The sequence below is a fragment of the Notolabrus celidotus genome, chromosome 7 (assembly GCF_009762535.1).
Source record: "Notolabrus celidotus isolate fNotCel1 chromosome 7, fNotCel1.pri, whole genome shotgun sequence".
NCBI lineage: Eukaryota > Metazoa > Chordata > Actinopteri > Labriformes > Labridae > Notolabrus > Notolabrus celidotus.
The window spans coordinates 29,371,096-29,385,565 of NC_048278.1; the positions used below are offsets into that span (position 1 = coordinate 29,371,096).

General features: G+C 41.4%; 1 protein-coding gene across 1 annotated transcript in view; it reads right to left on the bottom strand.

The window, feature by feature from the left end:
- The window catches only part of mtnr1aa (melatonin receptor 1A a), a 47,666-nt gene extending 33,617 nt beyond the window's left edge, over nucleotides 1-14,049 (bottom strand). The window contains exon 1 of the mRNA XM_034688236.1: nucleotides 13,560-14,049. Coding sequence (XP_034544127.1) covers nucleotides 13,560-13,743 — 184 coding nt within the window. The 5' untranslated portion in view covers nucleotides 13,744-14,049. The remainder of the gene's footprint in view (nucleotides 1-13,559) is intronic.
- Nucleotides 14,050-14,470: the final 421 nt, after the last annotated feature.

Here is a 14,470-nt window from a genome sequence, read left to right on the forward strand (position 1 = left end):
TAATCATTATCCAGCCATATTAAATATGTGGAATGTGGAGCTCAAAGAGTTGACCAGTTTGCAGTAGTAATTGCCAGGTTTAGCTTATCCCTACTTATGTCATAAACATGAATGATTATAAATGTCGGCCCGTCCAGAACAGCACATTTGAGGAGAGAGATGTCGGCCACTCTATGCTCAATTTTTGTTCATATTCACAGTTTGTCTTCGTCACTATTTGAATCAGAATCATCTGGCTTGAGCCAAAATTAATATGCTCAGCCTGGCTGACATGGAAGCTAGATGTTACACCGGATATGTTATAAAGCGTGGTGCAAACTTCAAGATAATCAGGCTGATTTTGCAGAAGCCTGATTAAAAGATGTTTCTTGGGATGATCTTATCAGAGTCTCCCGTGCTGTGGAGTTTATCAAAGGTGGTTTTTACATTCCCCGATCTGCTCGGAAGGCAATCAGTGCCGCCCCGATTTTGAAATTTTAACTGTTAAACATGTTAAATATTTCTGATCAGAAATCCTGTTGTTTGGGGAAACCCTGATGATGGCTGAGCATGCACTCTGTGGATTGTCACGTGGAATGAAACAATTGTCAATCAGGAAGCAAGCTGACTGATGAAGGAAGCACAACAAACACAGCCATAAAGTTAGATGGACATTAGAAATTAACTTGTTGATTTGTTGCAACAAGTGTAGTAACGTTTAGCTTAACAACCACCCTGTAGTCCACCATGTGTGTTTTACTCTGTAGTCATAATCTGTGTCGGTCATGCACACCACACTATAAGAGCAAACCTGTCATTATTTGTCTTCATGTGTGGGGTCTTTCACATCTTAAAAATATTTGCGTGCGTGCTAGGGTATGTTAGGGTTGCAAAATTCTAGGAATTTTTTAAAGTTGGAAACTTTCCAAGGGAATTTATGGGAATTAACAGGAATTTACTAAATTTAAGGTTGGCTCTTAATAGGGAACTTAAATATAGTTGGGAAAAATATATTTTAGCATAATCCTAACTAAAACAACCAGATTTCATGCAAGTACAGTTGAATATCTACGCTATTCCTCAATCACATGCACATAGCACACTGCTAACTGCAGGGCTATTGAGACCACGCCCCCTACATGCACTGTGCATTCCTCCATCACATGCACAGATGAATTCTAATTTGGATGGATGTCTGCAATAACAAAACAAATATTTATGCTTGGTTATGATACATTTCCATTAAATTACCCTCAATTTCCATACATTCCCATAATTCCAGTGCAAAGTTTCCAATTTGGACTATTTCCAAAATTCCCCAGCTTAACTTCCCATGGAAATTTACCGGAAATTGTCCACCCCTTTTGCAACCCTATAGACTACATGGCCATCCGAGTTAGAGTATTTTGACTCTGACTCATGACTGAATGTTACATAGCTCTCTTCAGAAGGAGAGAACATTGTCAATGTGAAGAAGGAGAAGCCAATAATTGTGTTGTTCTTGCATTCTTTATGTTGACTCTTGTGATAAGACAATGTGTCTCCTGACTGTCTGAATATACGTGAAAATCAGCAGGTTGGTTTTACGTGAAAATCAGCAGGTTGGTTTTCACCAAGCTGCAACCTCTAATGTTGAGCCAAAGTGGAAGTGCAAAATGTGTACGGCCTGGTTCAAAAACTGGTATGAGGCTCATTCATGCATTCATGTGTGCTGGACAGGTCCTTTTTATAATGTATTTGTTAGGGTAATTTAAAGGGTAAGAGTTACACATTTATTTGCATAATAGGGGGCATAGCTGAGTTGACTGACAGATGCATGCATTGTCTTGCATAGACTGAGGGGGTGGGGGGCCTTTAGCCTTTTTCGCAGGGTGCCCTCCTATCAATCAAGTCAGCAAGGTCTTTAAATGGGAAAAAAACTTGTAAGTTTAATTTCTTCACAAATAACAAGTTATAAAACGATTCACCCCCTGTAAAGTGTGTGTTGATAGAGACATTTGCTATTCAGACCTGAACCGTTTTTTTAACCAGGCGGTAGGAATGGTGTCAAAAAACTGTACTTTTTTTCTGCTGGGTCTGGAGAAAAGGTCATAATACCCATCAGTACTCGTCTGTAAGTGAAGTAATTTCAGATTATTGCGACATCTCTGTGTTTTCCAATGCCTTTGTATCAAGCAATATTATTATTCCCCTCGTACCCGTTATCATGGACCAATCAGAGCTACTCCCCAACCCTCTGTCCTGATTGGTCGAGTGGCGGCCCAACTATGTCGCCCTGATTGGCTGGGAAGCCACTACTTTACTACTCATAGAACGCGCACAACGATATTTTGTGGGTGAGTTACGACAGCAGAGAGGGGAGGGGTAGTGTTGACATTCAAAATCGACTACCAACAGCAGCTTTAACATGTTTATTATTGCTGCAAAGATTGTCTTTCTTTTAATAGATGTGTGTGGTTTCTGTTGTTTCTGTAGCCGGCCTGAAGCAGACACTTGATGAACTGCAGCTTTTAGCACTGCAGTTTGACACTGGGTTGTTTACCAGGAGGCTAAAAGCCCGCCTCAGCTCTACCTCTGGGCATGTGTTTGGAATGATTGAAAATCAGGTTAAGTCAGCATTTCTAACATTGCACCTGCCACGGTTAAGCTTAATTATGCCCCTCCAGAAACCAATGGGTGACGTTCCATGCATGTTTTATAAAGTCAATGGTTTTACCCATGGGCTACTATGATGACGAGGGTTGCACTGGCCACACAGCCATCTGATCAACTGCTAATAATAATATGTTACATAGAGCACCTTAAATAACTCATTCCTTGGGATTCTCAAAATAAATATTCACAAGCTAAAACCTTTACTTTCTACTCAAACCTCAGTAACTTTATTAGCCCCTCTGATATGTTTTAGCTTGAAGATGAGATAAAAATTGCAAATCAATTTTGGTGGATTTGCCTGAGCTGCTGGTCTTTTTATTTGTGGACCCAAAAGAGCATGTTTCTAATAAGCCATAGCGCTGGTATCTGGTTTCAGTTGCAGTGAATCCAATAGCAAATTTTTATTGCTTCTGGTTATTACATAACACAAGAGTTCAGCGAAGGTTTTGGAGGAAACTGCAGATGAATCTTCAAGGAACAAGTATACTTTTCAATGCCTGTCCATGGAAAAAGAGGATTCCTGTGGTTGGAATCAGTTATTTTTCTGTATCTGTACATAACAAAACCTCCTTTATTTTTGAAGCATCTAGTTTCCTTTTGCTCCTGGGGCTAATACATGTTCCCAAAAAGCTGACACCTCTGCTCCACAATAAGGTGATCCTATTAAACAAGAGAGCAGTTGTTCGCTGTCTTCTTCTATGCTATGTTTCAACCTGGTTCCTGCTTTTAAAAAATGACAACAGGCACATGTCTAAACCCAGGATTATAATTAGAATGTTATGCCCTCACTCCTTTGCTTTGTAGTTGGTTATTTTTATAACACGGTGCAGTCATCTGGAGTGTGTGAACAGATCAGTGGTGCATCTGAGTGATAAAACACTTCGCTGACCCCAGAGACAGTGGACCGATATGGTTGAATGAGAGAATGTTCACAAGGCTACATCAAATGCCATTCATGTGTCTGCCATAATAATCATCATTACATGCCATTCTACTGAATCATGGAGTTGGCTTATAGAGAGTGGTGAGGTTTTCTGATGGAGTAGTTTGCCATTCCCTTTTTTGGACCTATTTGTTTTCAAATCTTAAAAGAAGAATTTGCATTGTACAACATGAATTAAAGAGTGCGTATCAGCTGTAAGTCACAGTTTCTATGTTTCTCAGTTCTTCATGTTTTACACAATACCTGGGGAACCAGTTCGCCTAGCAGTTTTTGCGCAGGACCCATGTGCTGGGGATACAATCCTTGCTGCAGCGGTCGCTAATTCAATTCCTAGCCAACACCATTCACTGTGCATCATCCCCCACTCACTACTCCCCTCCTTTTCTGCCTATATTCAGCTGTCCTATCCAGTAAAGAAAAAAAAATACAGGGAAAAAAATAGTTTGGTTTGCAAAATGCACTTCCTGAATCCCAAAATAAATCCTTGATGTCTTTTCTTTTTCACCGCTAAATTGGCATCTGTTAACCTGAGGGAAGCTTTCATGTGACTGCATTCAAAACGTGTGAAAGCATGGCCATTATCTCAGGGCTTCCATCCAAGAATTTAAGTGTATGTATGCTGATTGAGAGCGCATTGCTTTTTTATGTAAAAAAAAAAATCTTATTCATCATGATAATTCAGATCTGTTGATGTGATTATTCCTGATGCTTGTATTGCAATAACAACAAAATAGCAATTTCCCATAAGGAGGTTGTGTTTTGCATATGTTCATTTTTCTTATTTTACAAATTGTATCCAAGAAGTATCAGCTGACCCTGCATATTTTCCCTTTTTTTTCTACCATCGCCTCCCTCTAACAGTCACACAATCTGACGCACTCACAGCTGGAAGCTGCTGAGTCCGACCACAGTCTTCCTCTGTTGTTCCAACGAGCAGCAATGGTGGACTAAGTGCTTCATTGAAGGGCACCTTGAACGCAGAGAGCGTTTCTCGCTGTTCCCTGTTGTGAGTTTCTCAAACGGGATTCAAACTGGCACCCCTCTCATCGCCAACCAGCATCTCTAACCTCTGAGCTCCTCCTGCCTCATGTTTGTATGTGTGCGTAATCAAACAGTTCCCACTCTGCACCGAGCAGTCCGCGGCATGCATGTGTTATGCATAGTTCCCCTTGGATGAGCATTAGGTTTTACTTGATCTCACTGCCTTAAGCTTCCCATGTGCGTCATCACGAGCTCTGTTCATGCAGAAACAAGTTTGCGCTGTATAATATTGTAAATGATTAAAAATAGCACAGGAAAGCATGGAAAGATGAAGAGGGGGTAGCTGGAGTGGGAGGGATGCAATCTTAAATAGCTGCAAATATGCTCTCTTGTATGTGTAAGTATTTATAGACTCATTATGTTGTTCTTCAGAAGTTAAAACACAATCTCCAGTGTGAGACAGAATGAGAGCAGGAGATGGAAAACATGGACGGGGTGGTTCAGTGGAGAAGACCAGATGCCAGATGCCTCAGCTTGTTAAATTCGACCATGTCACACTAGTAATTGTTTAACACTTATAAAAATTTACAGGCGTAATTGATTTGTCCACTCGGCCATTACATAATTACAACCCAGAATGCACTGAGGTTTGTGGGATAACAGTCTTGTTGCCCGACCGGTTTGATGCAAAGCGCTATTGGTGGAATCCCTCCACAGGTATGAGGTCTGACAACATAACGTCCTCAGAGAACGGTGGGGGTGCTGGATCAGAGTGATGCGAGCAGACAGGGTGTCATGGAATATGATGCCTGGAAGGTCAAATTTAAGTGAAAAGAAGAAAAAAAACAGTGTGCGTGTGTGAGGGCGAGAAAGCATGGGGAGGCAAAGGAGGAGGAGGAGGAGGAGTACAAAAAGATGGGTGACTGAGATTGCGGGCGCGAAACTTTGTGAGTGGAATGTATGCAGAATGTGAACGAGCCAGGTGTTTTCTCAGAGGGGGAATCTTATATGACAGATACAAAACCCATATATACAGAATGGATTACTGTGTGCAGGCTTTGTGTGTTCAGATAATCCGGCAAATATTAGAGACTCATGGAAATGAGGAAAAACTGAGGTGCCTCATAAAGAGTCAACCAAGTCAAATAAGCACTTGCTGGGTCAAGTTATCTTTCTCAGCTGATCATGGAAGATGGCGTGAACCCAACAGGACAATCTTGCACCTGCCAAGACTGTAAAAAAAAGCAGACAAACACAAAAAATTGAACAATTTCTGTATGATTGTTGCTTTTCGTGTCCCAGAAAACATAAAACCAGCTGCACATAATGGAAGCAATAAAGTGAAATGACTGGCATAGTGATTGAGTGTTTTTCTCAGAATAAAAAGTAAGCCTCTTTCAGAGTATTCTTCCCTGTTTTTCCTCTTTATCTCCACTATCATGTACTGCTGTGAACCCTTCACTCTCGCACTCGCTGCATCTGGGAGAAAAAGACAGCAGAAAAAACAAGCTGGACAAGGTATGCAACACAAACAAATGATAACATCATCACACACACAATCCCAGCAGAGAAAGCACAGCCGTGCATATATCTGCTACGTAATTAGATCTACGCGTAATGTTCGAGTTTTAATCCTTATGCGAGCCAAAAAGCCCTCTGACAGGATATCCGTCTAAAGCAGATATGCTTATAGGGAGAGTACTTTACATGTTCCAGGACACATAAGTGCCCTGGCAGCTACAGTTAATGCTGACTATACGTTATTAGGTGCAAAGCAGCATCAGGGGAGGCCAGCAGGTGATTTTTTTTTTTTTTTTTTTGCGTGTCCAGGCTGACAGCGGGGGCATTAACGAATCTATATCAGGGAGTTAAGTGCCTCATGAGGAAAAAGAAGGAGATCCTTATCCTCTGCCACTCAATGTTCATTTATTCAGCTCGGGCAAACTATAAATTAATTGCAAAGTCGTGACCTCCCGGCTGTTGTAGGTCCCCAATTAGTCCGTGTTTTTCACCGCTGAGCCCTTTTCTTCCACTTTCTGATAGCGTTAAGCTGCTCCACCACACTGTGCCGCTCTGATGCTTATCACAGCAAGCACCACAGAAACTGACAAACCCAGTGAGCAGCTGTGACTTCGGCGCCTTCACATATCTGCGAGAGAACAGTAGGAATGATAGGACAGCATCAGCCAGAATAAGAGCTTTAATTAAATAAAGCCGTCTTATTACGTTGATGTTTGTGTTTCCTTATGTTTTTTCGCTTAGAGTCTAATGAACTCTAAAAACAACACTCAGGGATGGTATCAAATATTTCAATCACGACGGAGAGAGCATGAAATATGTGGCTGCTCTGAAATAGTGTTTATTTTTAGGGAGTACAATCTGATACTGTATTGACCAAAAACATACAGTGGATACAGCGCAGTACCTCTTATGTCAACTTTCACATACAGACCAACTCCCTAACCTGTGACCTTTTCAGTCTATGAGAGCCTCTTTCATGGGTAAGCTTTGAGGCCCACTTGAACTCCTGCTTAAATTCTTTTATACCTCAGAGAAATGCTGAATATGCACCTCTGAAAAATAAAAAATAAAAAAGATCCTCTCCAAAGAAGTTAGAAGACAAGAATATATACTCTGCTTTAAATTGGAATGCATACCTTATATTGTGTTTCAAAAAAGTAAGGTTCAAAGTCTATCTCTTCTTGTTGAAAATGAACCTTTAAAAACATGAATACTTAACAGTTTAAAAGTTACGTATGTACGAATGTGTATGTACATTCTTCAAACTCAGATTCAAAGTTATAATCATTATGATTTTCGTTAACCGAGACATGAATCTTGATTTTTCTTTCAACAGATAGGCAATGAGTGGATTCAGATTGAATGATTGATATGGTATTTCTAATCAAGTGGCGATGTCCGCTATTGCTTTATATGAGATACACACGAAAAGGCTAAGCAAGCAGCCAAGTGTCAATGTTTGTAATTTTATGTCGCTGACATTAGCTGCATTCTTTTCATACTTGCTGGAGTTGCGATAAGTTGTTGTGATTGCAACGAGAACTTCCCACTCATGGGGCGCCGCCTGCAATCTAGTTCAGGCAGACAACTCATTCATACTGACACGTCATCATCCTCCCTATCAGCTGATCTCAACATCCTCTCATTTGGAGGTCCATTTAAGCTGCAAGTCTCCCTGTCTCTGCCTCTGCTTTGCAAGTGCTCCTGCTGTACTGCTCAGTGCTGTGTGCAAACTTTGAACCCACCTCCTCCCAGGCTCAGGGGGTTAGTCCTATCTCATTACTCCTCAAAGTCTGCATTTGAATAATCTACGAGGAGTAATGAGGTTCGGAGCCCATACATCAAACACAATACTGTATGCTGCAATAAACTTTATCTTAAGTAAACGTGAGTTGTCTGACTGAACTTCACGCTGGACCAAATTGGGGTGCCATTCGCCTAGTGGTCTAAGATCATGCCCCATATACAGAGGCTATAGTCCTTGTTTCAGTGGTGGCAGGTTTGACTACTGGCCTCAACCATTTGAGCATGTCTTCCCCCGCTCTCTGCTCCCTGAATCTCCTGTTTCTCTTTAGCCATCTTATCAATAATGGCCAAAATGCCCAAAAATACAACTTAAAAAAAAAAGATGGACCAAATCAACCTAACCTGAAATCTTTTGAATTGTGACCAAAGTACAATTTACACAGAAAATATTCCATCTTCAGCAGAAGATAATGGATTGAAAAGGAATAAAGTTGCCTTCTAGTCTCAAACTCTTAGTCTGCACAGTGAAGCTACAAAAATTCAAGAGAGGCAGCAAAAATAAAACACATCACTGAGTGGAGGAGGACTCATAAAATCTGTGATATTTCATGGAGTTTGCCATCTTTTGCAAGAAACACTTTGATAATGTGCCAACAACACGTGATGAGTATCCATGAAGTGAAATCAATTTGGCTCTCATAAAAGGAAAACTGTTAGACTTCCTGGCAACAGTTGTCATCAACTCATCACAGTCGTCTCTGCCTCTGTAGGTGAAACTGAAGCTGTGCGAGCCAGAGGGGGCACAGCAGGCTTCACAGAGAGGCAGCCGTGTCATCAGGGGGAAGAACACACGATACAGCCAGACGATATTGACACCCCTGTCGGAGGATGCATTATGCAGTGTTGCGAGACAGCGTGGATTCACCTTTTAGAATCCACCGGTCTTCTTCCTGTTGTTGAATTCTAAATCTGGCCCCAAACATAAGAGTTGTCTAAACTGCAAAGATCACACAGCTCCAGAAAGTATAACAAACATGCTAGAGGCAGATGGCTTACTACAAATGAGTCTGGTTCTGCTCGAGGTTTCTGCCTGCTAAAATGAAAGTTGCAGTCTGGACTAGGGGTGGGAATTGAAAACCGGATCCAACTTAGAACCGGTTCCAATTGATCAATTCCATTGGAATTGTACACCTCAAATGTTTACGTCACACACTCCTTCAACCACGAGGAAATTCAAAGAATTTTACATGATTTTCCTCCAGGGGCAACGTCCGGACTCACGTGGCTGAAAATGAGGCACCGAGAGCGGGTAAAATACCTCCGCGATGACTCCTGGAGGAAGAGAGTTTTTCCTCTCCAAATTCAAAGTATTTTCATCCAGGCTTGACGGGCCACGTCCAGACTCACGCGGCTGAGAATGAGGTCAAAATATTGTTCAGTATGTCCAAGTTAAATATATTCATGTTCAGTCTTGTGCAGGCATAATTTTGGAAAAAATAAAATGGTTCCTTTTTGTGTGGAAGAGTGTGTTGAACTACTTATTTTCCCCTCAAAAAAATACTCAGGAATTGTTAGGAGAATTGATAAGGAATTGTATTGATAAGCAGAATCCACAATAGCATTGACATTGATAAAATCTTATCAATTCCCATCCCTAGTCTGGACCTGCTCATATGTAAAGTGTGCTTATACAATTTTTGTTATGATTTGGAAAATCCAATGAAGTTAAAACACATGGACTCTGACCATAGCATGATGTTACAATGAAATAAGCCGTTGATGCCTCAAGGTTTGAGCCGAGACAAAAACCTAGCATCCAAAGGAAACATTTGTGCATGCTTCCTTTAGCTCTGTTCAGTCATCATAAACTTCAACAAGGAAACTGGTTCATTCTGCAGTGTAATCGTACTTTCAGAATCAATTTGGATGTGTGTGGCCGTGATAAAGCCGGCTCTAAAAGATTCTCAAAACAAGTCTTTCAAAAGGCTCTCCTCATAATGAAAATAAAACAGGATGCTGCAAAATCAGCATCTACTCTGCAACATCTACCGAGGGGGATTTGTTTTCTTTTCACAATCATCTCTTTATTAAGCTCCACAGTGCTGAGCCAATTTCCGTTCAGAATCTTTAAACAAAGCCGATGGATATTTAGAAACCTAAAACGCTCATTCTAATTGGAGGCCCATGTAAATACCTTCTAATTCTGCATTAATGCCTGAAAATATTCCATTACAACTGAGAGCAATAATTTTGTAACAGATAGTAAAAGACGTGTAATGAACAATCCCAAATAACATCCTGCTGGCACGCAGCCAAGTCATGCATGCTGAGCTGAAAAAGGATAAACTCTATGTCACACTCAAAAACAGACAGACGCGCTCCAGTGTGGAGCTCCTTTGGTTTGTTTTGCAACAGCAGAGCTCAGAGCACAGAGGTGTCAGTCTTTGTCTGTCACTTCAGACTGTGAGCGGTACAGTAGGTAAGCCACTGTTTAAAGCTTCCTTCGCTCCAAAATCGGCAACGTTTTCTGCCACAGAGCGGTCCTTTCACAGGGAACAGAGACGCTGTGACAAAATTAACAAAAATGAGGAACCAGTTTTGTTCCCATTCACAAGTTTAATCTGATAACATGTGAGTGGAAGAGGGCACGATGCAATTGTTATTCTAAGAGGAGTGATGACACCTCAACTTGAAGGGTCGCTACAGCGGCCAAGAGGATGACTCAGATTATCCACCAGGAACTTTGCGAAAAAAATGAGATGTTAACCTTCTTTTTCCTGTATGACTCAACAGCACATTGTCCTTTTTCTTTGGCATTCAAGACATGCATGGCTGTTTCTTAAACTTGGCAGAGAATCTGAATGTTTGAATCAAACAAATAAACATAAAAATTGACAAACCTACAGGCATTGAATAAAGAAAACCAGATTTTGTACTCTTAAAAAGATATTTTTTTTGCAGAAGAGGCAATATGTTATTTTAAAAAGCTCCATTAAACCATCTCACATCATATTCTATGAGTTAATGTCTCCCTCCAGCCAAACAGCTAGCCAAACGGCCAATTGTGGCTATTCCCTGTTGGCATCTTTTGTTCCTTCCTCCAGCAGGAATTGAAAAATTCCCTTTATCTTCAACAGAACAGGTACATGTAAGATGATTTATTGGCATTGGGATGAGCTCACAGCTCCGACTCTGTATCCAGCCATGCAGCTCAAACTGCTCACCATGTGTTGTTGGCTTCACTCACTGGCCATATCGTGCACTGACTGAGAGTTTGGTCTTGCGGGGGACAGCAGTGCTGCTACCGCCTGCAATATGTGGCCCCACCGCCTGCCAGGCTCTCCACCAAGTAGATTTCATTTCTCATTATTTATATTTATCCCCTTGTTGTTCCACTGCTGTGCCGTCTCCAAAAGCCTTAAGTTCACGCCAAGAAAATGTGTGCCTGCTTGTTTTTCGTTCGATCTGCTCAGCAGGAAATTGAATTCTTAGTGGACAGAAAGTGAGGCAGTAAAAAACTCTTACTCTTGAGACTTTAGTCTGGTGTTTTGTCCAAGTCAAATGTGTGGCTGTTTTTCAATGAACCCTCTGTAGCATCAAATTCCAGCAGACAAGTGCCAGCACCAACAGCCAATTCACCATCAAAACATTCCAGCAGTGATGGAAATGGAAAGTATGAATGGAAGAGTTTTTATACCAATCAATATGTCTGACAATTTGCATACAATTTGCCAATGGCTCTTTGAAAAGCAAATTGCAAGCGCCCCGAGTTAGGCATGCATGTCTTCAAAAAACTTGAATGGAAAGTAGAAAAAGTGCCTTCAAGTCATGAACTTGGAGACCAGCGTCATCAATCTACGTAAGAAGGCACTCGTTAGTATTCACCGACAGTTTTGCAAAACACAATTAAGCCAAGGGTTTGCTCATCAGCTCCCTTTTGATCCTCAAACGGTGGACTTTTCCTCGGGATGCTCAGTTGCAATTCAGTGTAGCAAAAAAAAGAGAAAATCGAATTGTTCAATGAGCTGAATAAATAAGTGGTTATTCTGAGTTGGTAGTGCTTAATGCTCATACGCAACATTAAAGGCTTGAATATGCAGATAATGTAAGTTAACTGCATGCTTGATTAAATTCCTGCTGCTGCTGCATTATGACCTCCTTACATGTGATTAGAAATAATTAAGGGAACAACTTCAAAGATGCAGTTCCCTAAATGTATCTCTCCTCTTGTCCGATACTTTGTTACTCAATTTATCGCACATTAATACTTCATACATCTTGCTTACATTCTCATTTCACAGGCAAATTTGATTTCAAGACAGCTTGGCTTTAAGACACTCAAATCCAGGAAGTATTTCAGAATAAAATGCTCTCTCTATCGCATGCTGATTATTATAAAGCGATAGGAGCTTGCAGAAATCTCATTCCGAGTCAATCACTTCCCTGTACATGCTTGATGTGCTTTATATTTCTCACAGGAGGCTCTCTGTGCTCTCTATCCACATGATGTAAATCTATTCTGACCCTAACATTTCTGTGCTGAGTGAAATGGTAATGTCAGGAGTGTGTTTAGCAAATCGCCCAACTACAGCCTGCAAATGATGACAGCCATGATATGTTTAGCTGCCAGTTTGGTGTGCAGAGCTCAGCACGTCAGGGGACTCTCCTCGGGGGGGTTTGGGCAGCTCTCTGACTATTAAATTATGAGCGTTTTACCACCTTCACCAAGCAAGACAAACACACCACTGTGTCAATGTTGTCCAAACTGAAGGGGCAAGCAATTTTAATCCACAGCCCATATCATAATTAAATCCACACTAAAGTGGTGTGCAATGCAATATAAAAAACACTCATGCATGGCACAAGTTTCAACATCAAACCGGTGATACATTCAAAATGATGTTGTCATCACTGTTATTGAATTAAATCTTCCAGCTGAAGAAGCATCAATGGTGGCAAAGCCTGGGAAGCATTAGTGTAAGCAGCGCTGGGCTTTCCCCGTGGCTTCAGACTGTGTCAATAATTGCTATAGTGTTTCTCTTTCCTTTGAGCCTGCTTTGCTTCTGGGGCACTTAGGTTAGATCAGAGAAATATCTGCTTCACGAGTAGGCAAGTCGAGGTCGATTTGAGCTGCTCATCACAATCTACTAATAAGAATATTATGTCACCGTTACATTCAAATCAAGTTTGTATTTGGTACGTACACAGTTATCCTACAGATCAAATCAATGAAATGCTTCTGGTGCCGGTTCAGCCACGCAGAAAAAAAACAAACATTACATATAACTCAATTTCAAACGAAAAAAAATAGTATTTATAATGAAATTAGAATGAAATATCGTACTGGATAATATAAAGGAACCTACAAAACGTCTGAAACCTCGATTTTGTTGTGATCTGACGTTGTATTATGTCGCGTGCACTGGCATGTTCGCCGTGGCTCGGATTTGTAATGACGAGCTCGCGTTAAAGATGGACAGCCGCTTAAAACTACCAAAATAAAATGTCTCCATCACTCACAATAACAACACGCCTATAATAAACTCAACACCATTCATGTGACGCGCTTAATATGTCAAACAACAGCACATGTCCTGCTATTGTAGTTGAAGACAATTACCACTTTGAAAATGTATGAGTTTTTGTTTTTGTTTTCCTTTTAAACGCAGCTGAGTTTTATTACGCGCACACACGCACCGTCTCCATACGCGCACGCTTTCTTTCTTTCACTCACCTGCGTTCCTCAGCTTCTTGTTCCGATACACGGAGAAGATGACCAAGAGGTTGCCCAGGATGTCAACCACGATAGTGAAGATGAGAAAGCACCCCAAAGTTGTGGTAACCCACGGCGGGCGGTTCAGGACGGTGTCACTGGGGTCCTCCGACGAGCTGTTCAGGTGAGACCCATTTATAACCATTGTATACAGCCGCTAAACTTTCTCAACTGGTCCAAATTCAACGACTTCCCCCGTGCGTCCTAAAGCCTGCGTTTTGGAGACGCCGGTGGTGGGATACTACCACAGCCTCCCGCGGCTTTCATCTTCATCCTCCCCACGCGCGCTTCTCCTCCTCCTGCTTCTTCTCCTTCTTCTCCTTCTTCTTCTTCTCCCCCGTGCGCTGCTTCAGCTCTGGTTAGACAGTCTTCTCCCTCTCTCGGTGTCACTTCTGCGCCCGTGTGCCATTCACTTTGTCGGTACGCATGAGAGTGACATGAAGCCGCAACTTCAAACCTTCCCAGCATGTGATCAAACAGTCCGGAGACGAGCGGTTTTTATTTTGGAGGGAGAAATACTGCTGCCTGCTGGCATAGGGGAGGAACGACAGGCGTGTGATGGCACGGAGAACGTCCTACTTCTTTTTCATTTACAGGATGCGTGTTCATTCATGGCTTTGCGGTCGCTCCCTTTGCCTTATTTCAGCAGCCCATTCATTATCCTTAGGAGGAATCATTCATGTTTTTTTGTTTCAGAAAAAATCCCACAATCTCAGGAAGGCTTCACAACGACAGGAAACTGTAATATGTGCCTACACAAATCTCATGCTGGTGTTGGAGCTGGATTCATTTTTTTAAATTATCCACATTTTAATGTATTTTTTTTTTTAATGTAGGACGAACCTCAATTTAAAACGTTTGCTTTAACAACG